The 23659-nt window shown below is 56.3% G+C and overlaps 4 protein-coding genes across 5 annotated transcripts in view; 2 read left to right on the top strand and 2 right to left on the bottom strand.

Moving 5' to 3' along the window:
* The window catches only part of NSD1 (nuclear receptor binding SET domain protein 1), a 68721-nt gene extending 54315 nt beyond the window's left edge, over positions 1-14406 (top strand). For both annotated transcript variants that reach the window (XM_068959939.1, XM_009665622.2), the window contains 2 exons: positions 336-540; positions 4840-14406. In XM_068959939.1, coding sequence (XP_068816040.1) covers positions 336-540; positions 4840-7172 — 2538 coding nt within the window. In that variant the 3' untranslated portion in view covers positions 7173-14406. The remainder of the gene's footprint in view (positions 1-335; positions 541-4839) is intronic.
* A 1308-nt stretch (positions 14407-15714) lies between these two features.
* On the bottom strand, positions 15715-19484 carry RAB24 (RAB24, member RAS oncogene family). Its single transcript, XM_068959940.1, has 8 exons — positions 19282-19484; positions 19049-19117; positions 18829-18907; positions 18425-18492; positions 17968-18067; positions 17334-17384; positions 16939-17001; positions 15715-16223 (listed from the first exon to the last, which is right to left on the bottom strand). Exons 1-8 carry the CDS (start codon positions 19396-19398, stop codon positions 16159-16161), a joined length of 612 nt encoding a protein of 203 aa, XP_068816041.1. The 5' UTR covers positions 19399-19484; the 3' UTR covers positions 15715-16158.
* A 77-nt stretch (positions 19485-19561) lies between these two features.
* Positions 19562-21669, top strand: PRELID1 (PRELI domain containing 1). The gene is made up of 5 exons (XM_068959936.1): positions 19562-19779; positions 20164-20389; positions 20469-20582; positions 20807-20885; positions 21378-21669. The coding sequence occupies exons 1-5, from the start codon at positions 19688-19690 to the stop codon at positions 21512-21514; spliced, it is 648 nt and encodes a 215-aa protein (XP_068816037.1). The 5' UTR covers positions 19562-19687; the 3' UTR covers positions 21515-21669.
* Positions 21670-21800: 131 nt separating this feature from the next.
* On the bottom strand, positions 21801-23366 carry MXD3 (MAX dimerization protein 3). Its single transcript, XM_068959937.1, has 5 exons — positions 23104-23366; positions 22998-23027; positions 22790-22904; positions 22538-22709; positions 21801-22443 (listed from the first exon to the last, which is right to left on the bottom strand). The coding sequence occupies exons 1-5, from the start codon at positions 23301-23303 to the stop codon at positions 22334-22336; spliced, it is 627 nt and encodes a 208-aa protein (XP_068816038.1). The 5' UTR covers positions 23304-23366; the 3' UTR covers positions 21801-22333.
* Between the last annotated feature and the right edge of the window lie 293 nt (positions 23367-23659).

Raw genomic sequence — 23659 nt, 5'->3', positions numbered from 1 at the left:
GAGAGTTCGTGAGAGGTTGCCTGCAAAGGGGCATGAGCTCAGCACCACTGGGCAGCCCTTGGCTCCTTGTTCTGCTCTTGCTACTCACATGCATCATGCGTTTAGCCAGGCTTTGGGTACAGAGCTTCCAGACTGTTTCCACAAAAACAAGAACATTTACTATAGGAACATGGTTGCCAAATGTTAAGACGCGTCTGTAGAGATGCCACAGATGTTTCAGGTATGGCTGGTAGCAGCTTTTAATTGTGGGGTTTGCAGTTATAATCCACTGTAGCAAGAAGGGAACAGGTGGAAGGGGCAGAGACCTGTATTAACTGACGTTGTCTCACCTGCAGAGCCAACCCACTCTCACTGAGGAAAAGTCCAAGAAGCTAAAGAGACGACCACAGATGAAGCGCAGGTCACAGGCGGAGGTCATGAAGGAGCGAGAGGACGAGTGTTTCAGCTGTGGGGATGGAGGGCAGCTAGTTTCTTGTAAGAAGCCGGGCTGCCCCAAAGTATACCATGCCGACTGCCTCAACCTGACCAAGAGGCCTGCAGGTCAGTGCGCTGCGCAGCGCGACTTGGCTCCGGGAGGAGAGACGGCACTGGCTCGCGGTCTCCCAGGAGCTGCTTGCTGGCTTGCGCTCTCTCTGCAGCGTCTAAAAGCTGGCGATCTTTATCACTTTAGCAGACTTGTGCCCCATGCAGCACAGCCCTGGTTTGCACCCCACTGTGACTGCAGAGGATGAATTTATTGCCGAATGGGGAGCTTGTCGTTACCTAAGAAATGGTGCCTGTGATCTGACCCCAACCTCTGGGCCTGGCAGAGGACAATCCCAACAACTCTCCCAAGGAGAGATGTTGGTTGCTCAGACTGGCTGCTTTTCCAAAGCTGAACAGAAGTTAGTGAAATGAATTGTGAGGAAAAACAGTAATGGAAAATGGGAGTTAAAGAAGAATGTGTCAGATGCCTAAAAAGCCATAATTGCGTAAGTTAAGGAAGAGAACAGTATTTAAGCATATTGTCTGCAGACATTTAAGGCAGAAGTATTCAAAAAGTAGTTCTAGCTTGTGTGCGGGGAAAGAAATAACTTCATGTACTCACTGTATGAGAACGATTAAACAGTTTCCAGTTCATTAGTAGCTTAAGAGATGTAAAGTAACATCTATTAGAGAAAAACATTTAAGTTACTTTTAGAGGTCTCAAAGGAGCTGGTTGAGAAGAGTGTTTCCTCTGTTTTTGCAGTACATCTTGGTTACAAAAGAAATTTCAGGGACCTTTGAGTGTTTTGATTTAACCAATGTTCAGAAAGGAAAAAAGTCTAGCCTGAGTCTTGGAAGGCCAGTTAGCCTGATTTCTGCCAGGCCAAGAGGATGGAAAAGCTGATATGGGATCAAGTGCAAAAGAATGAAAGAGTAGGAATGTAATCAGTACTGGATGACAAATTTTTTAACCCGAATAACTCATCAAGCCTAATTTAGTGTTTTGTTACGATTATAAATTTGGTTAATAAAGGCAACTGTGTTAATGTAATTTGAGTTAGGGGGTTGTAATATTTTTGAGTTAGTACCGTACAGCATTGTCATTAGAAACCGTCTATGCAGCTCGGTAGAGCATTTCCTAATCATCTCAGAGGCAGGTTAAGAAGCATGTAACCAAGCGGTCTCTAAGAGAAACCGTCTGTGCAGCAGAGTGCTTCTGCTGGAGCTCCACAAGGAACCACAACTGGGCATTCGACATCATTAGCTGTAATTTGGCGAAGTATAGAAAGTGCTAGTAACACATTTTGCAGATGACAGAAATTATCAGTGTGTTTAAACGTTAAGGAGAGTAGGACATTGGTACAGGATAGCTTGGACTGCTCTGCTAATTGAAGAGATGCTGTAGCACAGCCCTGTGAAAGCCGATGACAAGTGCAGGCCCTTCCTATGAAGACATACTCAAACAGGGTGAGGGAGTCCTGAATATTACCTTTCCACACCGTCTTTCTGTGCTAAGACAGGACCTTGGAATATCCTGGCAAATATTTTCCCTGTGCTTTCAAATCTCCAATAGGGGAGAATGCAGTCCCTCTCCTGTTCCCCTGCTATACATTTGAAAAGCTGCTTCTGTTAATCAGCCTGACGTTTTGAGTAGACTTGGAAAACAATGGATTGCTCTCTCTCTGATATCAATTTTTTATGTACTGGAAGACTTGTGTTATCTCCTTAGTCCTTTTCCAGATTAAACAAGCACAGCGTGTCCTTGCAGCTCTTATTTTCTAAAATTGTAATTCTTGCTCTACTCTGGATTGTGTCCCGTTTGCCGACATATTTTCTAAAGTGTAGTAACAAGAATATTTAACAGTATTGCCACTGAGGCCTTGCTAACGCCAACAGAACACAGTAATTACATTTTGTGTTTTACATAAAATTCTTCAGGAAATGAGATTGGACTTTGTTTTGCAAAAACAACAACTTTTTGTTTCTATTTAGCTTGTGATTTACCCTGTTATCCTTGAGTCCCCTTGTCTTGATCTTGTTCACATGTTTGTTTTGTTTCTTCTTCCTACAATCATGCTTTGCACTGATCTTATTTTATTTTATGGCATCTTGTTGGTGTAAGTACATCTGTCCAGTTTATCAATACAATTTTGAATTCTGAGCCTGTTCAGCCAAATTTTTACAGTCCCACACAGCCTTATTGTCAGCTACAGATGTTTCTGTAAAGGTATTTACTATTCTGTTACCAAAAATTAAATTAAATTATAGACTAGAACAGATTCCATTTAGGACCTCATTTGAAATGCCCTCTCAGTTTGACAGAAGACCATTAATAGCTGCTTTCTGAGAATAGTTTTGAGCCGGTTATAGCCATTTTACCATTTTTTGTGTGTAGACTGCTGTTTTCATAGCCTACACCTTAGAATGTCATGCAGGATGTTAAAGGTTTACCACTTTTTCCTTCAAAAGTTTCTCCTGTCATGGGCTTGCTGCTGAACAGTAGGAATTTCCTGCTTGTTTGCATGCTACTAATCGTGTGATCGTACTTCTGAGAGCTCCTCTGCTCTGGGCTGTCTCTGGAGAGGCTCCCTTTCATTAGACCTTTTATCCTATCAGAGACCGTTAGAGCGGTTTGATGCAGTCTATCCTTGGTGAAACATACTGGCAGCTTTTGTCTTATTTTATTTTCAGTCGTTACAAATGACCTCTATAATAATAGTCCAGAGTCTTTCCAGTGGTCAAAGTGACTGTTCAAAGTGGCTGCTCTCTAATTTAATAACAGCATGTCAGGAGAGCTCACCAGTGGGAAGAGGCTTGGTGCAGGGGTTGGCGTGGGAATGGGGGAAGCAGTAATAGCTGTGCTGCAGCACCGCCAGGCTGACATGGGAAAACCATATCTAGTTTGAAGCTTCCATGCTCTGAAAATGATGTTGAAAAATTGGAAAAGACACAGAAAAGCTGTATACATTTTTTTGAGACCGGAACAGACGTCTTGGATTGGCTTCAAAGGAACAGAAAAACATGCTGCATGTTCTCTTCAGCCTGGGGGGAGAAGCAGCATGCGAGGTGGGGGGAGTGGAAAGCTGATGTTGCGCAAGTGCATCAAGAAATGACCACAGCTGCTCGGTGCAGCGCGGGAGGCTCTATCTCTTCCTGTCTTTCTTGGAAGGAGCTAATAGCCAAAAACCACAGATGTGTGGGCTTGGTTCGGGGAGGGTGGGGAGTGCTCCCACCCTGGCACCGCACTGCTGCCGGGCTGATGGCTCTCCTCCGCCCTTGCTTCTGGCTGCCCCTGAGGGCAGACAGGCCCATGGCTCTGCCCCAGCCTCCCGGGGAGGGCTGCTCCTGGCAGCAGGACGTGGTACCCCCAGGCACTGGGAGCATGGGGGACGGGGCGGCTGCAGAGAGGTCAGAGACTCAGTGCATCACGTACCTTGGGGGCAAATGATCTTGCTCCTCCTTGGGGCCGTAAAGACGGTTTCATGATCTAGTCAGAAGCTTAATCAAGATAGCAGCAGCCTTGGCTGGCAAGGAGCAGGGGCCTGAAACAGATCCATCTTCACGTGAAAAAAAACAACAAAACGTAACCTCTATGAACTGTCATGTTTATTTTCTTTTCCTCTATGATGGTTTTGATACAGGCAGTGAATAGATTCAGTGTGGACAGTGAGCTCCTCAGGGCACAGGTTGGCTTTGGGTTCAGAGGCGTTTTTATCATGGGCATATGCAGAGGTTAAGGAAGATGCCTTGGGGATGGAGACGAGAGAAGCTCATTTCCTTATATCCGCTGTCCTCTGACTACTACTTTCTGGTAAACAGGAAGGGAGGAATTTGGCCCCAGAATTAATAAAGGCTTAGTTGAACCTGGAACATCTACAAATCATTCAGCATGGAGGGCCGATTCTGAAGCAGAACTTGCAGCAGTCTTTAATCTGGATGGCCAGGATTTAAAAATAATTTGGATAACATGACTTCAAAAATCCACTGGGAGTCTTGTACACAGATATTGCTGGTTTTTTTCTGGAAATCAGAGCCACAAAGAGGTGCAAGCTGGAGGTGTCTGCTCTTGTCCAGGCACCCATACTAGTTAGGATCATCCTGAAGTCAGATAGGCCTTTGGTCTCACCTGACCTGGTTTATGTTTGTCATGATGATGATTTCCCTCGTTGCTTCTAAGGACTGCAAGTTGCTGTTAACTGGCCTTCAAGCCTAAGAGCTATGGCAGAGATTGAGAAGAATGAGCAGCTGTAGAATTATATCTAAGCGTTACAAGGGTGTTCCCGCTATCCCTTGAACTCTCTTTGCAGCAAGCCTTGTATCTTCCCTTTGTACCACTCCTAAAGTTATGTCTTTTCTCTTGTGTCCATACTGCAGGAAAATGGGAGTGCCCATGGCATCAGTGTGATTTGTGTGGCAAGGAAGCAGCTTCCTTTTGTGAGATGTGCCCCAGATCCTTCTGCAAGCAGCATCGAGAAGGCATGCTCTTCATCTCCAAGCTGGATGGACGTTTATGCTGCACAGAGCATGATCCCTGTGGGCCCAACCCGCTAGAGCCAGGAGAAATTCGTGAGTATGTGCCTCCCATAGGAGCACTGGCTAATGATGATGACACCCAGCCACCAGAGCAGCCGTCCGCAGATACTGACCTGAGTGTTCAGTCTTTGGACAGGCTACCTCAGTCCGTGGCCTTCAGACTGCAGACATCGGACAAACCCCCTGCTACCCTTGCGCTGAAGCTGCCCCCGTCTGACAAACCCCCCACAACCCTAGCCCTGAGGTTGCAGCCGTCAAACAAGCCCCCCACCACCCTGGCCCTGAGGCTGCCTCCACCAGACAAACCACCTGCCACCCTGGCACTGAGACTGCCACCATCAAATAAACCCCCCACTACCTTGTCACTGAGGCTGAAGCCATCCAACAAACCCCCCACCACCCTTTCACTCCGGCTGCAGCCTTCAGACAAACCTCCTACCACCCTGTCGCTCCGTCTGCAGCCGTCAGACAGGCCCCAGGCTGCCCTGTCCCTAAGGCTGCAGTCAGAGAAGCAACCCATCATTGTAGCGCTGAGGTCTCAGCAGCCCGACAAACCTCCCACCAGTGCAGTGCTGTGGCCACTGGACGAGTCTCCTAGTGACTCCTCGCAGCCTCATCTGCCAAGCAAATCTCCTCCGGGAACTCCACAGTCATCAGATGAGTCGCTTGTTACTGCTGGCGACCTGCAGCTCCAGCTATCGGACAAGCCTTCTGCCACTGCTGGGGTTTTGGGGTTCTCAGACAAGTCTCTCATTGGCACCAGGACCCAGCAGCCTCAGCTGCTGGATGAGTTTCCAACGAAATGCCTGCATCCTCAACTGTCAGACAGACTTCTCACCACTGTGGGGACCCTGCAGTCCCAGCCGGTGGATGAGCCTCCTGTGGCTGATCAGCCTCAGCTGTTGAATAAAGCTTCTGCCCAGAGTCCACAGCCTCAGTCCATGGAAAAGGGTCCCAGCTCTGTGGTGCCACGCATCCCAGCATCAGAGAAGGCTCTCGGCCCTGGGGTACTGTGGCCTCTGCCCATTGAAAAAGTTCCCGGCTCCCCGATCTCACGGATCCTGCCCATGGAGAAGGTTCCTGGATCTGGAGTGCCATGGCCTCTGCCTCCAGAAAAGGCTTCCTTCTCTGGGGCCATGCGACTCCCAGCCACAGAGAAGGCTCCCAGCTCTGGGGCGCCGCGTTCCCTGCCTGCGGAGAAGACTCCTGCGTCAGGGATGTCACGGATCCTACCCACGGAGAAGGCACCCAGCTTAGGCGTACCGCGGCCCCTGCCTCCAGAGAAGGCCCCAGGCTCCAGGTCACCGCACATCCTGCCGGTGGAGAAGGCTCTCAGCTCAGGGTCGTTGCGGCTTCCACTTGGGCAGAAAGCTCTCACCCCCGGGGTGCTGCGGTCCCTGCCTCCAGAGAAGGCTTCTGACTCTGGGGCGTTGCGTGTCCTGCCTCCAGAGAAGGTTCTTGGCTCTGGAGCGGCCCGGCCTCAGCTGTTGGAGAGGCCTCTCACTCTTACAGCCCCGTGGCCTCAGGCATCGGACAAACTGACTGCGGCTGTAGCTCCTCGGCCTCAAGTTTTGGATAAGCCTCCAGCTGCATCAGCGCCGAGGCTGTTGCTGTCTGAGAAGGCGCTGCGGCCCGTCGACCAGAACGCTCAGCCGAAGGAGAGAGGAGCCGCTGCTATGGAGGTGAATCCCCAGCAGAAAGAGAGGACCATGTTACCTGGTGAGCAAATCTCTTGGTCTGCTGGGAAAGCAGCTACGCATGTCGGACAGGTACCTTGGCCTACGGAGAAACTACAGACGCACGAGCAAACCCACTGGCCCACTGCAAAAGCCCTGACACCTGCAGAGCAGTCTCCTCGGACAGCAGAGAAGCTACCAGAGCCGACACTTCAGCCTGGCTGGGAAATGGCTTCAGCCCCCACAGAGCAAACCCCTTGGACATCAGAGAGATTGCGTGCGTTTGAGCAGACCCCTCGGCCTGCCAGGGAAGCACCAGTGTCCCCAGAGCAGACGCCGTGGCTTGTCAGGAACGTTCAGACAATTGACCAGATTTCTTGGCTGGCTGGAAAAGTACATACTCCTCTGGGGCAGGACCCTTTGCCTGAACAAAACACAGCGCTAGCCCATAACCAGGATTCTGTCTGTCATGAATTGGCTGACTCAGAGCCAAAGTGAGGTTGGTGAATATGGGAGGCAGGTTTCAGTCTTTTAATGTTTAGGGAGGGGGATATTCTTTGTTTTGTTTTGTTTTGTTTTTTTATTCACTTCCCTGAGCCCGGCCCCTAACCCATGCACATCCTATCCATATTCTCTCATGACATGAGCAAGGACATTCACTTAAGTCTGAGTGTGGCCCAGCCAAGGGGAGAGAGCATCCGTGACCTTTTCCTCTTCCTTTTACAAATGGTAAAGCTGAAATAAAGAGTCCACTCTGGATAAAATCTCAAATTCCATCGGAATGGTCACATTACTGATCCAGCGTGTTCAAGCTCCAGGTCTGAGTCGTAGGCGGGTTCCCAAGTACAACTAGGGGGCCCTTTCTTATTACTGTATTTAGAGGAAGCAGATCAGTTAGGCTGCCCTGGGATTGGAGGTGTTTCAGGGATCAGATGGTGAGCAATCAGATGTTTTCCCTTGCTAGACTCTGTAGAGGCAGGGAAGGGGTTTTATCTGTTGTCTGCCCAGTTCTCTGTCCCTGCGGGGTTTTGCTTTGCAAGATTTGTCCATACGTTCACTGGGATGTGCTGCGTGCGTGGTTCACTGAAGGACAGGTATTGTCTCCAGCCGAGTTAGGAGAGGAGCCCACTGCACCCGGTCTGTGCAGTTTACTGCAGCAATAGGCAATATCCACTGAGGCTCCTTTATACGAAGCTGCGACTGTCCAGGCCCAAGAAATGGGAAATCTGAAGGAGGTCAGAGGAAAGATTTTGAGATCTTGGCGGAAGCCATCTGGCAGTTTTTTCATTCTTGTGTCTTAATCCTTTAGCACAGGACACACACAGTGTTTTTCCTGCACTTGAAAACATAGTGACCTATAAAGCAGCAATAGCAGAGTAGAGCAGAGTGAATTTCCCCAAGGTGCTGTGCACCACCCCTGCAGGGCGTCGGTGCTCCCTTTGAAATTTCCATCTAGTCTCATCTTGACTTCTGTCATTACCGTGAGCCAGCAAACTAAGCGGTCTTTTCTTTGCTTGCCTCAGACATGTTCAGGACATGTGTTTGCATCATTTCTGGTCTTCCCAGTGGAGTGATGCACTACAGAGCTGCAAGTGAAGCCTGTGTCATTTGTTCTGTAGCACAGAGGCAAGAATGCTGTATCTGTATCGGGACCCATCTCAACATCTTCCCCTTGGGTAGCTTCTGGCTTAACTGTCTACAACCAAAGGAGACTTGAATTAACTGGACTGTGTTGGTGTGTGTATGTGTGCGTGTGTGTGCGCGTGTATGTCCTTCCAACTGAATAGTAGTTCTCACACTGGAACACAGTGGGCTCTAGCAGCTGGCTGGCATTCTTTTTTCCTCTTCTCCCTTTTCCAGTTAAGGAGATGTTTTGTACCTGGTGGTTGTCAGGCTGGTGTCCAGGCTAGGCCTGCTGAAAGCAGTTGATTACCTGAGTGTTGAGGCGGGAGTTTGCTTTGCCGTGGCGCTCATGGGGCAAGCGGTAGAATCCCAGGGACCGAAGGAGTGGCACCTCGTGACACCGGCCACCACTGCCCTCGCAGACCAGGAGGAGGGCAGGCATCCTCGGGCAGCGCTGCCCGGGTTTGATCGGGTTCAGTATCCTGCCATCAGGAAGCATTGCTGACCAGCACACTCTCCCACTCTCGCAACACATTACCTCTGTGGTTTGCCTGAGCTCCGCTGATGCGGGTCCCGCAGCCTCGGATCGCTCTGTGCCAGCTTACCAGACTTTTGTACAGCTCCAGCGTATCCTTCTAGTTCCAGGCAGATCTGCAGGTCTCCCCTCAAAGGGAGAGTTTAGCTCCAGGCTGACCCTTTCCTCCTGACTTGGGAGCAGGTCGTTGTTAGCATTTGGCTTGCAAGTGCTTGCTGCTCCTGGAGTGGATAGTCATTAGCTTTGCAGTTTTCTATGAAGGGAGACAGACACTTGTAGCAAGACAAATCCTGATCCATTCTCCTTTCCTGATGTGTGCACCCCAATACAATGTCCTGCTGTAAAGGCCGGGTGTGCTGGGCCCAAGGAGACGTTACCAGTGCTATGGTGCATCCCTTCTCTAGTCCGAATCATTTCAGGTCCTTTGTAGAATAGCTAGCGACTTTGAAAAGCTTTATGGCTTATGGAAACTTACTGTTTAATGTTGTTTTTCCGGGAAGACTGGCAGGTCAATTCCTGCTTGCTGCTGAAACTAGGGAAATGCAAGCAGCTTGTGTTTCTGCAGGACTCCTGCACAAAGGGAATCAGGACAACTCCTCAGAGCCATTGAGAGAGAAAATATACTAAGGGCATTTATTAACTTTTTTAAAACAAAATAAAAAATGGTAATGAGGTTCAGTATATTAAGTATTTATCATGTGTGAGAAGGAAAATAAATCTTGAATTTACATTTATAGGCCTTCCCATGAGCTGGACTTAGTCATGTAGATTGTGTAAGTAGGGTTACCTCCGTGCCAGCCACCCAGCCAGCTGCAGCTGTAACCAGAAAGGTATCTGCACTGCTCTGTCCAACTCCGCTTTGCATTGTCATGTGTTAACTAGTTATTTGTTTCATGAAAAATAAACTGTGAATATTTTTGGTGCAGGCTATTTTAAATCTGTATAATGGAGAAGTTCTCAATGAGTTCTCGTAAGTGCAGGTTTGAAAAATCACTTCTATAGATCGTGTTTTCAAATAATAGGGTGAGGTTCACAGCAGCAGAAGTCTTTCACACAGCAAGCTGTTATCTAAAAACTTGTTTTGAACAGTGAACGTAGATTAAACTGTTGCATGGCGTTTCAAACACACAGCCTTATTCCTTGCATCTGACTGTACCCCAGCTCTCTTCTTGTCTCCCTTCATGCCTTTTCCACGAGGAACCAGGTTTCCAGCGTGCTGCCTTCCAGCTACATGTTCGAAAGTTGACTTCAGTGTAGCTGGGAGGCTGCTCAGTAAAAGGTGACCTGGCATTTGGAAACGAAAGAGGAAGCCAGCAAGCTGTTGTTCCCTCCCAGCCCTTGTGGTCCCCTGGGTAATGTTTTGTCAGATCAGGAGGGTTTTATAGATGTGCCCAGGGCTTGCAGAGGGAGAATTTATGCTTTTAGGAATGACTATCTGTGCTGGGTCACCTCGGCAAAATGGGCAAGGCCTGAAAAGGCATGGAGATAGGTCCCTCTAGGCCAGACTGTGAGACGTGCTCCACTTTTACCAGCCTGTGTTTCATCTGGAGGTGAACAATGTGATCTTAGGGTGGCAGACAGTTTTGGGCAACAAAACCCTTGTGAAGAAAACGTGGGCTTCTTCAGCACTCGAGGGGATGCTTACTATATGTGGTAGCTGGTAGCGCTTCCTCGGAGGAGGAGAGGGAGAGAGGTATGTACTGGCGCTACTTTGGTTTGTTTCCTGAAGTTCATTGCTGCCTTTCAGAGCTTTGCCAATTGGAATCACTAGATGTTTTTAACGTAGAACGAAGCATCAAGTAACGTGTTGCCCGGGCAGAACATGAACGCAGGAGGCAAGCTGCTGGCGTCAGCCCGTGACGCCGTGTGCGGGAGTTGCGCTGGGGGAGTTGGCCAGCGCGGCGCTGCTGGCAGAGGAAGGCCAGGGCACTTTTTTGCATAGTTGAAGAAGGGATCTGATCTGCTGGTCACAAGCGGTCTCAGATCAGACCTTACTGCGCGCACAAGGTGGAGGGGAGATGACTCTTGTGTTAACATGCTGCCATGGAGAGTTTTATATACACAAGCAAGGGTAGCTGTTGTTTCTGTTGAGAGCTGTGTCCCTTTCCATAGCATCTTAAGGAGGCTCACGGAAACTTCCCAGTAACTGTCCACTTGTAAAAATGTCTCTGACCTCCCACGGCTCTGATGGGGGCTGAAACGATTTGCTGCCCTACTAATGGGCAGCTATGCCTGCTGGTGCTGCCTGCTTGCCGGCAGGACAGCCGGGCTCGGAGCAGTGCGTAGCGGCGGCGCCGTGGTGGGCTGTGGTCGCAGTCCCACCGCCTGGTGCACCGCAGTGCCCACTTCACCAGCGGATTTGCCCGTTGGGCAAAGTAGTTTCCATTCACTTTTGCTGATAGAGGAGCTCTTCTGAGGGATAAAGGCGCAGTTATGGACTTCATGGGGACAAGATCTGCCTGCCAAAAGAGGTGGGAGGAGAGTTGCGGAGGAGGAAGAACCATGGGGATGCGTGGGGTGCGTGTGCAGGAGAGGAGCAGGGCGCTGGCTACCATCTTTGCTCGGCTCATCCCGTTTACACCAGCTTGCTGGACTCACTCATACTGGTCCCTGTCAGCCAGGGCTCTGGTGAATCTAGCCCCAAAGTGACCGTTGTAAGGGATAATCCCATACTGTGTATCTTCAGATACTAGCTAGCTCACGGTAGCATTGTTTATTACCGTTCTCAAGTTACAACTTCTATTAAAAAAAACAAAAAACAAAAAAACCTTCATTTCCGTGGACAAACTATCCAGATAGTACTGTGGGAGCATACGTTGTGATTTAGGATTTAACCCCCTCCCCCCACAGGCTCAGGCTTTGCTTTGAAGGTGGGGGCAGTGTTAAAATTCAGGAGATTGGATATATGGTTAAATCTAAAGAGCAGCAACACATTAAGGTGAGAAGATGCAGAGTTAGGGTGCTAGAAAAGCTTTGACTCTGTTTGATGGAAAAAGGAATAAAAAGAAAGAAAAATGAGGCCTAGCCCTAATGCATCTTGCCAGCTGGTTTAACCTGAGCACGCAGTTGATGTATGTTGCTTGTACTGTGGTAGCCAGCATCACTACAGGGTAGAGGAGAGTTTGTTTGCGAGACCTCAGACCTTCAACACTTTCAGTTTATTTTTAATTTCAGCCTTAACTTCTGATTTTGCTTGATGTTTGGAATAACCGTAATTGTAACCTGCTTGTAATGTGCTTTGCCCTAAATTACCGATGAGTCTTTCAGCCTTTGCCAGTGAGTGAATGTTAAAGCAAAGTGTCAAACCGTGCAGCTACTCTGAGAGGAAGCTACGGAGGCGGCCGCTGGGTTCAGCGAGTTCTCGTGACGTGGTTTGATCGCCCGAGCTTTGTCCGCGCTAGTCACTCCCATGCGATGGTGACGCCCCAGTGGAGGCATTTGCAACCGAGGCTCTCGCTCTTGCATCGGCATGGCCTTGCTGATGGGTGTCCTGGGTTCCCAGGCCCTGGGAGATGGGACGCTGTAGTTTGGGGACCGCTCTGCCGCTTGCCTGGCTTCAGCTGGAGACTTGCTTGAGCGGTGGTGAGAGGATGGCAGTGCCCTCAGTTAACAGGAGGCAGGAAATGCACATTTCTGCTTCGGCGTCTCCTAAAGTGAAGTCAGGTGCAGGTGCTCTTCAAGCACGGCAGCAGGACAGTGCGCGTGAACTTGGGCTAGAAAAGTGGCAGTGATGGACAGTCCCTACAGCACTGAATCTACCTCCGAGGGAAATCTCGAGAAATCGGTGATGCTATGTCCTATTTCAAGGTAAAGTTTTAATCAGTTTGCCCTTGGCTAAGCACTTGGGCTATTGTGGTGCTATTGTAAAACGTTTGGCAGCTGAGCACAGTAGGGCTGAACTCACAGCTCCTAGCCCTTGGGCTGGAGTTTTTGTCAGTTGAATCCTGTCCCGATAGCTGGGGCCTGGGCTTTGGTGGGTGTGACAGAAACAGGACAAGGCATGTCTCTCAAGCCTGGCGAGACTCGATTCCTTTGATTTATGGTGGTTTTGAGACTCAAACCAGCGTGCCAGTGGGCCCCATTAGTGCAGAGAGCGAATGGAGCCACGTGAAGCAAGCCAGGCGTCTGCTAACTGCATGTTCTTTGTGTCTGTTTGGTACTGAGCTGGTTTCAGTTTTTGTTTTTTTCTGATGTTTCCTAGTTGTTGACTTCAAGGAACTGGGTTTTGTGTATTTTTTTTTAGACACTGGGAACTTATTAAAAGGAAAAGCAGCAGCACCAGGAGGCTCTCGGTGAAGCAGGGCTGGAGCTGAGGGTCGCCCCAGCCAGCGCGGGTGGGAGCGAGTCTGTTCGGTCGGCCGCGGTCCGTGCCGGCACGGGGGCACGCGGGGAGCAGCAGTGCGGGCAGCACGCTCCACCGCCTCCACTGGGCTCCTGGGCAGGGTGGGAGAAACATTTTGGAAGCAGTAGTCGCAGCCGTGCTTGCTTGCACATGGTGCTCCCTCCGCCGCCCCGCCGGTCTGCTGGCTTCAGAGATGCAGAGCACGTCGGGAACCGCGCGCGGTTTTGAAGTCTGGCGCTGCCCTCCTCCTGCGCCGCCGCGCGCGGGGCTCGGCACCGGCCAGCCCACCCGCCCGCCCGCTCGGAGGGCTCCCGGGGAAGGCAGCCCCGTCCCGCCGGGCGGCCGTCCGTCCCGCAGGGAGACGTCCCTGCGCGAGCCGGGTGCAGCCCGGCTGCGGCAGAGCGCCGCAGCCCGGGGCGTGCAAGCGGGCGGCTGGGCAAAGGGGGGGCCCTGCTGCCCGCTCCCTCTGCCTCACCGCCCGGGGGGAGAGGAGGAGCGCGGGGTGCAGTTAGGCGGGAGACTGGCTAGGAGCTAACCCTCGTGTCTGCGCCCGGGGAGACTCGGCAGGGGCAGGGGCAGGGGCTGGCTCAGCTCAGCCCGCCCGCCTGCCCGCGCTCTGCTGGGGGGCAGCGCTGGGGGGCGAGAGCTCAGCCCAGCATCGAGTGCCGTGCGGGCGCGCGTTAGCGTGAGCAGCGCGACGGAGGCGGCGCTGTGTTTTTCGCTGTTTGCCGCGCCAGGCCCGAGGTCTGCTGCCCGCCGGGAGGTGGCGGAGGGGAATCTCGCGCGGGGTCCCGTTTTCAGGCTTTGCTGAAGGAAAACTTGACTGAAGTCTGGGTGCCCAGCTGACAAAGAGGCCCGCTGGGGGGCCGGCCAGAGCCGTGCGCACGCGCCGGGGGGGTGTCTGGGGACCGTGCTACCCGTGGGTGCTCCTGGGAGACGCGTAGCTACTCCGAGCTGTCCAGGTCTTGTCCGTCAGTTCCAAGCGGAGAATGCCAGAGCGGGTGAGAGAAACCTACATATTTCCAGCATGTATATTCTTTTTAGAAGAGGGAGAGGGGAGAGTCTTGGACCATTGATTACTTTCATTTTGCTCCCCTTAGACTGTTGGCTGTGTATGTGAAACTTATAATGAAAAGAGGGTTGCCCTGCCCAGGTGCTCCCAGAACATGTACTGTAATTCTTTGTATATAGAAGAAAAATTACTGTAAAGTAAAGTTTAACTTTACTCTCGATGTCCTCTTGTGTTCTGTCTTGCTGCGCGTGGGCAGACGCTGTTTGGGCAGCGGGCGCGCGTGCCTGCCAGGAGGGGCCGTGCGGAAGTAGCGGAGGCGGGAGCCCAGCTGCGCCCGGCTGTATCCCACCCGGGGGGGGGGGGGTGGGGAGCGGGCCAGTGCGGAGCGTCGGCTCAGTTGGGAACGCCGCATCTTCCTCCGGCGATGCCCGCTGCTGCCGCTGCCGGACGCAGGTGGTTCTCCAGAGTAGGGAAGGGTGAGAGCTGCCGGGCTCCTGCAGCCGCTGAGCCGGCAGCAGCGGTGCCGCCCAGACGACGAGCGGGACCCAGCGAGCGGCTGAGCGAAGGTCAGTTTGATCACAGCGCTTCCGCGTCCGCCAGGCCACAGGGCTCGCGTGAGCCGCGGGCTGGCAGCGTGGGAGACTGTGATGCATTCGATGCTGACACTGCGCCAGGGCTCGCTGGAGGAGGGCGAGAGGTGCTGTCCGCTCACCGATGGCAGCCTCTGCGCAGTCCTTGTGCAGCAATGAGCCTTTAAAACCCACACGCTGTTCAGCAAGGATGGAGCAAGCCCAGGGTGTAACAGGACCCAAAGGGAGGCCGTGTTACTGCTGCTGCGTGCATCGACGCGCCCCTGCCTCAGAGCCCTTCAGAAGGACAAATCATGGAGCCTTCCCCTCCCAGCTGAATGACTTGGCCTCTCTCAAAGAGCATGGCAGGACTAGGAAATCCTGCTCCAAAGCCACAGCAGGGTGACCCAGGGCGCTTTAGACGTGCAGCCCTTTGGGCAGCTGGGCCAGGAGGGAGCCCGGAGCCCCGTGTGTGGCTGCCAGTGGGCAGGCCGCAGGACCAGCACAGTGGGCCGCTGCACTGCCACAGTGCACAGGACACGGCGCAACCTGGCCCGCTTTTCCAAGGACCCTTTCAGGACAGGGCAGACTCTTGACCAAGTGGGGTTTGGCATTTTTCAGCGTTGCTGTGCCTAGCCACCTGACACTGGTCCTAGCTCAAGCAGGAGGATGGGTTAGTGCCCAGAGGTAGGGTTACCCCTGGTGGGTTGCAGAGCTGGTGCAGCGACTTCAGTAGCCTTCAGGGAATATAGCATGTCCAGGTGTTTATCGGCTCCATTGGGCAAGGGAGGGTTTTTTTTCCAGTAGCTCAAGGACTGCTGAGGGCACAGGCTCTTCCTCAGCCTCAGGCACAGGCCTTGTACCCTTCAGGAGCCAAGGGTTTCCCCCACATCTCCATGGGCGGAGCCCTGGTGCCTGCTCTAGTCGAGGCACATATTGCTGTCCTGACTGTAAGCCTATTCTCAGACCACAATGCATTTTATTTACATTGTATACCTCAATAGACGATGCTTAAATAATCTGTAAAGGATCAGGCAATGTCTCCAAGAGAATAAATTACCAGCTGCCACTTGGCCAGAGCCGTGACTCACGGAAGCAGCTCTTTCAAACACCAGGTAGCAGATACAGCCTCTGCAGGGAAAGGCCTTCACGAGCGTCCCGAGGCGCCAGTTCGCAGCTCCTCACACAGCAGCAGTGTCCCAGCACCGTGCAGCAGCCCGCTAGGGCTGGCGCTGCTCTGCACGCCAAGTCCAGGAAGACAAGAGCAGTCCGCAGGGCTGTGCTCTGTTTCTACGTTGCCAGACAGCCCATACAGCTAAAATACAGCAGGTAAAAAATAGGAAAAAGTCTAGAGAGCGTGGACTGCCCAGCCCACAGCAGCGATTCCCTTTCGGCGGAAGGTCTCAGTGGTGGCAGCAGCTGTACAAGTAGGTACCACTCTTCTGGCCCAGGTCAACGCCCTTCTCCTCTGAAAGAGAGCAGGGCGGTAAGGCAGGGTGCTGACACGTATCCCACCACGATGCCAAGTGGAAGCCAAAAGTTTCCAGCCCCCTGTCAGCCCCAGTTCCTGGCCAGGCCTGGCCTCCGGAAAGCCAGAAGATCCCTCTGGGAAAAATCTCAGGCACAAGCAGGTTTAATACAACCTACAGTGAAACTGCAGGTCTCATCACTATGGGACATTCCAGGGCTGAAGGTGGAGCTGAGCTGAGCCTAAGCAGACAGGTGAGGACAGGCCCAGGGTGAAGTGCTGGAAGCAGGTAATGCAGCCAGGGAGGGGTCTTTCTGGCTGTTTCCCAAAGACCTCTCCATTCAGCACGGACGGGCTGTGCAGAGCCTGTCCTGTGCAGCGAGCTGACACAGAGACACCGCAGACAGGGAACTTCCTCTAAAGCTCTGCTGGATAAACCCCAGCTCAGAGCTGCAGGAGCTTCAGGGAGGGCGTGGGTGAGACTAGTAGGAACCTGTAACCATGCTTCTGCTCTGAATGCCCCACAGAGCAGTGCAAGGGCCTGGGGCCTCCTGCCCCTCGAGCACCAGCAGAGCCAGGGCAGGAAAGGACGCTACGAGACCCCATGGTGCTCTTCATCTATGCCCTCCTCAGGGAAGCTTGGAGGAACACATGCCCTAGAGCCAGCACCGGGAGAGGGTGCTCCAAGGGGAGTGCCCCGTCCTGCTGCGCTCACCTGTCATCACCTGGAAGGCAGTGAAGTGCACAAAGTCCTCGGCCACCTTCTGGAACAGCTCATCTGTGACAGGAGAGAGCGCATTGGTGTCTTCCTGCATGCTGAGGCCAGGCGGCTGCCAGGACCTCGAGGCAGGAGCTGGCCGAGGGCAGGGACCAGGCGACGTTCTGCCCGGGCAGGGCAGCTGCCTCCTCCCCAGGCAAGGGCAGAAGTCCCCTCGCCTCTGAGCTCACGGCATCTCCACTGGCCCCCGAGAGCAGCTCATTGACGTGCCCTGTCCCCTTGGCAGCTAGTGGGGCCACCCGCCTGCATCGGGCGTAGCCAGCCCCGGAGCTGCCCTCCGGCCTTGCTCAGGCGAGGGCAGAGCACAGCCCTGCAGACAGGAGGATACTCACCAACGCTCTGGCCCGTCTTACTGGAGGTTTCAAACAGCTCTGCCTTGATCTCTGAAACAACCGTCACAGGTTAGTGCCCGCAGATGGAGGATGTGGTCCCACGACTTGAACTCCTTCCCCTGCAGCAGCAGTGGTGACTGCTGTCTCAGAGATGGCAAGATGGCAGGAGCCAACTTCAGGGGTTGGCTCAACATGCTGCTCCACCTCCCACCCGCCAGCTGGCCTGACACCACTCCTCAGGGCTCTCTCCCACTGGTCTGTGCCTGCACCATCAGGACACGCCATGCTTGGGGAGGTTCTTGGAAAACGTGGAGGCTCACTATGCAGGGAACCTAGGCCAGGCCGTGCCACAAGCTGCTCCTGCCATTCACTTAGAGGCACAGAGCTGCTGGACCCTGCGCTGGGCAGGGGTGGCAGCCCCTCGCGCCTCACAAGCCCCCACAGACACCACAGCTACATCTTCAGCTCACCCCTAGCCCCGTCTGGCCCTGAGGAAATACAGAAAAGTCACACACTGGCCTGTCAGCGAGCTTCATGGCTCCACTGGAGCAGTGCAGCACCGTGGTGACTCAAGAGCCCAGGAGCAGGGAGCGAGCAGCAGCTGCCCCTGCCCAGCCACGCAGCAGAGACGTACCGTCCGCGTAGTCCTGCACGTCGTGGAAGTCAACTCCTCGCTTCCTCCTGTCCTCTTCCAGCAGGTCACTCTTGGTGCCACACAGATAGATCCGGCAGTTCTGCGGCAGGTAGAGAAGGGCCCGGTCGGACATGCCTGTGGGCTCAGGCCTTGCCACCAACTTTTCCTGCCCTCCTGGAAGCTGCCAGGCAGCCATACACCTGCAGCCCCGCAGCTGCGGTGAGCAGCAGCAGACACTTTGCAAGCCCTGGTCCTCCCACAATGCTCCTGAGGCCGAGGATGAGTGCAGCAAGACTCACGGCAGCCCAGCGAGCTGCCATATGAGCGGGGGCAAGACGTCCTGTCCGCATATGGAACAGTTTCATGCAGGAAGGTGAAGCCCCAATTCCTGCCTGTCCTCAGCACATCCAGAGGCTCTAGCCCAGCCCAGCAGCATGAGCCCTTCTCCGCAATTTACCTCCTCGAAGTTCTGCAGCTCGTTCACCCAGAATTTGGCTCGCTGGAAACTGCTGCTGTCAGTGAGATCTGGGAGAGGAAAGTCAGGCTCTGCCTTGCCCCAAGACCCTCCGCGACATCCCACTCTCCATCCCCCGCAGAGCAGAGCCTGAGCCACCAGCCCCCGGGGCGGAAGGGCAGCCTCCGCACCCGAGGGGCAGCGCACCCGCAGCCAGGCTGCTGCAGGCGCAGCTCCCCCGCGCTGCGCCCGCCACCGCTGCTTCGCCCCTTCAGCGGGGCTGGCGTTGCCGCAGGCGTGCTCGCACCAGCGAAGCCCTCGCGGCCGCCGCCGCCTCCTTCCTCCTCCGGCTCAGAGGCGCGCTGGGCCGCAGCAGCCCTCGTGCCCGCGCGCGCCGCTGCCCTTACCGTAGCACACGATGGCCGCTCGCGCCCCGCGGTAGTAAATCCGGCTCATGGCCTCGTACCTCTCGGAGCCGGCCGTGTCCTGGGGAGAGGGGCGGACAGGGAAGCAGTGAGCGGGGCCCTGCCTGGGCCCAGCAGCCCCCGCTGCCGCTCCCTCCGGGGGCCGCTGGCGCCGGGGCCTGCAGCCGGCCGGGCCGCCGGGCTCTGGGGGCGCCGCGCTTACCCAGATGCCCAAGGTCACCGTCTGCTCCCCCACGGGCATCACCTTGGCCACGAAGGCGGCCCCGATCGTCTGCAAGAGAAGCGGCAGGCGCGGTGGGGCCGGGGCCTCGGGCACCCTGCCCGGGGGCCGGGCCGGAAGGACTCGGCCGGGGCTGGGGCAGGCCCGGAGCGGGGCGGACACAGGCGGGGCCTGGACCGGGCCGGGGGCCGGGGCCGGGGCCGGGGGTGACTCACGTTCTGGTAGGGCCCGGGGCGGAAGCGGCCGTGCACGTAGCGCTCCACCAGGCTGCTCTTGCCCACGCTCTCCTGGCCCAGCAGCACCACCTTGGCGTCCACGCGCCGCCCGCTCATCCTCGGGCCGGGGCCGCGGCGGCGGGCGCGGCGGAAGCGCGCGCGGCGGCGGCGGCGGCGGCGGCGGCGGCGGCGGCGGCGAGGGGCGGGGCCGAGCGCGCGGCGGGGCGGGGCCGGGGGCGGGGCCGGGCGGGGCAGGGGGCGGGGCCGGGCGGGCGGGGCGGACGTGGCGCCGCAGGCTGTGGCGCTCGCGCTCGCTCTCGCTCTCGCCGCATGGCGGCCGCCCAGCGGGCGCGGGCCGGAGCGGGCGCGGCGGCGGCGGCGGCGCGGGCCTGAGCGGCGGCGGCCCATGGGGAAGTACTGCGCCAGCCTGGGCGTCCTCAAGGGGCCCTGGGACCAGGTCTTCGCCGCCTTCTGGCAGCGCTACCCCAACCCTTACAGGTGCGCGGCGCCCTCGGGCCTAGCGGGGCCTACTGGGCCTTACCGGGTCTTACCGGGCCCCGGCGCCGCCCGCGGCCGGGGCCGGGGCCCTCCGCCCGCGCCCCCGCGGTGCCCCGGTGCGCGCCCCCGCGGGCACGCGCCGGGGCCCGGCTCGGGGGGTCCGCCGGGGCGCCCCCCCCCCCTTCCCGAGCCCCCCCGGGTCTCTCCGCTGCCCCCCCCCCGGGCTCCCCACTGCCCCCCAAGGGTCCCCCGGGGCCGATCCGTCCCCCCCTGCCCCCCCGAAAGGGTTCTTCCGAGGCCGCTGCTGCCTCCTCCACCCCGGCCCGCCGGTGCCTGGTGCTGCCGGGAGCGGGGCTTGACGTTTTTCCCCCTTCCCCGTTGTAGCAAACATGTCCTGACCGAAGACATCGTGCACCGGGAAGTGACGCCGGACCAGAAGCTGCTCTCCCGGCGGCTCCTGACCAAGACCAACAGGATGCCCCGCTGGGCAGAGCGTTTCTTCCCCGCCAACGTGGCCCACTCCGTCTACATCCTGGAGGACTCAATCGTGGACCCCAAGAACCGAACCATGACCACGTTCACCTGGAACATCAATCACGCACGTCTCATGGTGGGTGCTCGCGGGCGGGCTGGCACACGGGTGGGTGGGCCCCAGGTGGCGCTCACGGTCAGGGCTGTGCCTCCTGCAGGTGGTGGAGGAGCGGTGCGTTTACCAGGTGAACCCAGAAAACAGCAACTGGACTGAGGTCAAGCGAGAAGCCTGGGTTTCTTCCAGCCTGTTTGGTGTCTCGCGGGCCGTCCAGGTGAGTGCTGCTGACAGCCAATCGCTCAAGCATTCCCTGTCCCCATCCGTATGAGCTCATGGAGCCCCGAACCATTACCGTAGTGGCCCCTGTGCTGGAGGGGCAGCATAGCACCTGTGAGCCACCAGATGTTTGGGACTGACTGAGCTGGGCTACAGCCCCAGAGACAGCACCTCTGTATGAATCAGGATCTGGGCTTGCATCTTCAGGCTCTTCTGTTGCAGGAATTTGGTCTGGCCAGGTTCAAAAGCAACGTGACCAAGAGCACTAAGGGATTTGAATACGTGCTAGCAAGAATGCAAGGTGAGTACCTGAGGGTAAGCCATGGCTGTCCAGGTCAGGTCTCTTGGGGTAACAGGCCACACCAGTACGCTCCAGTCCCTGGGCAGGTTGTGGCTGAAACTAAACTGACTGAGAAATCTTAGTCCCTTGCCTTTGCCCCCCTGTCTTGGCACAGCCTGCTCTTCCTGAGCAAAGCAGCCAGGTAGCATTTACAGTTCCAGCCTCTTCAGAGGGCTGTTGTGAAGCTTGGCAGTGGTGGAGTGTGGAAAGGAGGGAGGAAGTAATACAGCAGTCACATGTCTGCAGTTCTCCTTTGTGACGTGCCCTGATGCACGGAGCTGGGTGTCAGGAGTAGAGCTTACCTTCCCCCACTACATGGGGAAACATCCTCTGTCCCAAGAGGCAACAAAGCTCAGGCTTGTCTAGCTTGCATCAGCTGGTCATTCGGGCAGCTCTCCAGTACCGAGGCAGGGTGGGGACTGCTGGGTTAGGTTAACAACTCGCATATTACAGGAGAAGCTCCGTCCAAAACACTGGTGGAGACGGCCAAGGAAGCAACCGAGAAAGCCAAGGAGACAGCTCTAGCTGCTACGGAAAAAGCCAAGGACTTGGCCAGTAAGGCAGCCACCAAGAAGAAGCAGTATGTGTGAGCAGCTTGGCACAGGCAAGAATCAGGCCTGCACCAGAACAGATAGGAGCCTCTTAGATTTTATATTTTTAAACAAACTGTACAAGTCTGACAATCAGCTGCTGTTGGATCCTTTCTAAGATGTAATTATCATTAAAGAATCACTTCCGCCTCTGACTTTGCCTAGGGCTGGCCTGTCTAGAACAGAGCCCTGTGATACCCTCTGCTTTGGGGGATGTAGGCACTGAGTCCAGCACAGCTGCCATGACAATAGAGTGCTGGGCACACAGGCAAGACACAGACACAGATTTAGCCAAGTGCATTTACTAGAACAGTTCTGGGTATGTACAAGGTTGCAGGGGCCGAGGCCGAGGCAGTTCTGGCAGCATGAAGGCAAGTTACTTAATGCACTCTTTTCCCTTGCCTGGCTCTCAAGGGGTGGCAGAGCTGTCCAGCACCCACTGCAGACACACCTGGGCCCCAGCTTGCCCAGGAGCCGGCAGGGCAGAGTGTCCCAGTTACAGCCAGGCTGTCTTCCAGTGCCTGTTCCACCCCCCTTGAAGTGCATTGCTGTGTGCAGAGGGATCTGGGCAGCTGCGCTGGCCCCACACGCCCAGCGCTGCAGCCAGTTCAGCTTAGTGGCCCAGCTGCGGGAGGCAGAGCCAGGCGCCTGTCCCCATCCTCAGCCCCTTCTTTGAGCAGCCACAGCGAGGCTGCGTTTCCGGCAGAGGCAGGCTGTGCGGTGGGTGGGGAGGCAGGAGGTGGAGCAGGCGAAGGCAGTTCCAGAGCGCTTCTGCAACAACCCCGGGGAAGTGCGGGGCTGAGCTAGTGCCAGGCGCTGTCAGGACCAGGGCCCGTGGGGACTGGAGTAGCTGTGGTCCCTCCCGGTGCTGAAGCTGGCCAGTAGGTCCCCGCCAAACATGACTCCGTCCACATCGATCTCGACCTCCTCTGAACATAGGGATGGCCTGGGTGAGGGCCTGGAGGCCACCCCTCCCTCCCTGCCCAGCCCAGGGGCAGCCAGGCACACCATTCCCTCACTAACCTCCGTCAGAACTAGAGTGCTCCGAGAGCTGGGACGAGTCCAGGCTGTCCGCCCTCGTCCGCTCGCTGCCGGGGGGCGAGAGCAGTTGCTCCAGCCTCTGCTGCAGGCTCTGTTGTTCACAGCGCAGCCGGTCCTTCACCCTCTGAGCTCTCAGCTCCTGCTCCTCCAGCCTCTGCAGGGAACCGGAGGACTGTGAGCAGGGCTGCCCCATCTGGCAGGCCAGGGCCAGCCCATCCTGCGGGCAGTGCTCACCTGGATGTGGAGCCGGGCGCGATGCAGGAGGCTCAGGGTGGTGGAGCGGTCACGCTCCGTGCCCGCCGGCACCTGCTGCTTCAGCTGCTCCAGGCAGCGCCGGAGCTGGGCTCTCCTGCCGCGGGGAGAGGGCAGCGGTCACGCTGAGGGGCACAGCCCACCGCCCCCTCCCTGCCTCCCTCCCGCCCGCGGCCAGCCCCGGCGGTACCTGTGCTTCTCCAGCGCGTTGTGCACCGACCTGCAAGAGAGCACCGACAGTGAGGCCAGGCACGGCCGGCCACCTCCCCCGCCACCGCCGCCGTCCCGCCGCTTACCTGAAGCTGCCCACGGCCTTGCGGGACCGCGGCGGGCGCCGCGCCGGGCACAGCGAGGCGTAACCGTGCTCGGCCTCGGCCAGACATGCCGGGGGGCAGGCGGCACCGGTACCGGCGGCAGCGGCCGCCCCGCGCTCCCGTCGCTCCAGGAACTCAGCCGCCTGCAGGAGCACCTGGATGCTGCTGGGGGACGGCTCCATGGCGGCGGCGGCGCGGGCCCCCCGTCGGGGATGCCGGCTCGGCTCGGCGGCCAGCGCGGCGGCGGGGGCCGGGCGGCCGCGAGCCGCCCGCCCATTGGCTGCGGCGCCGCCCGCGCCCGTGACGTCGGCGCGCTTTGGAAACAACTTCGGGCGGGAAAGCGCGTGCTTCAAATTTGAATCGGCGGGAGGGGGCGGGGCTAGGGATGGCCCCGCCCCCCGGCACTTGCGGCCCCGCCCCCGCGGGTGTGTGTGTGCGTGTGTGCGTGTGCGTGTGCGCGCGTGTGTGCGTGTGTCCACACGTCTGTGCACGTCCGTGTGGCCGCATGAACGCACATGTGTGTCTGTGCATGTGCATG

This window comes from Struthio camelus, chromosome 13 (genome assembly GCF_040807025.1).
Source record: "Struthio camelus isolate bStrCam1 chromosome 13, bStrCam1.hap1, whole genome shotgun sequence".
Lineage (NCBI taxonomy): Eukaryota > Metazoa > Chordata > Aves > Struthioniformes > Struthionidae > Struthio > Struthio camelus.
The sequence above is the reverse complement of the archived record's forward strand: the minus strand, read 5'-3'. Positions and strand labels throughout refer to the sequence as shown.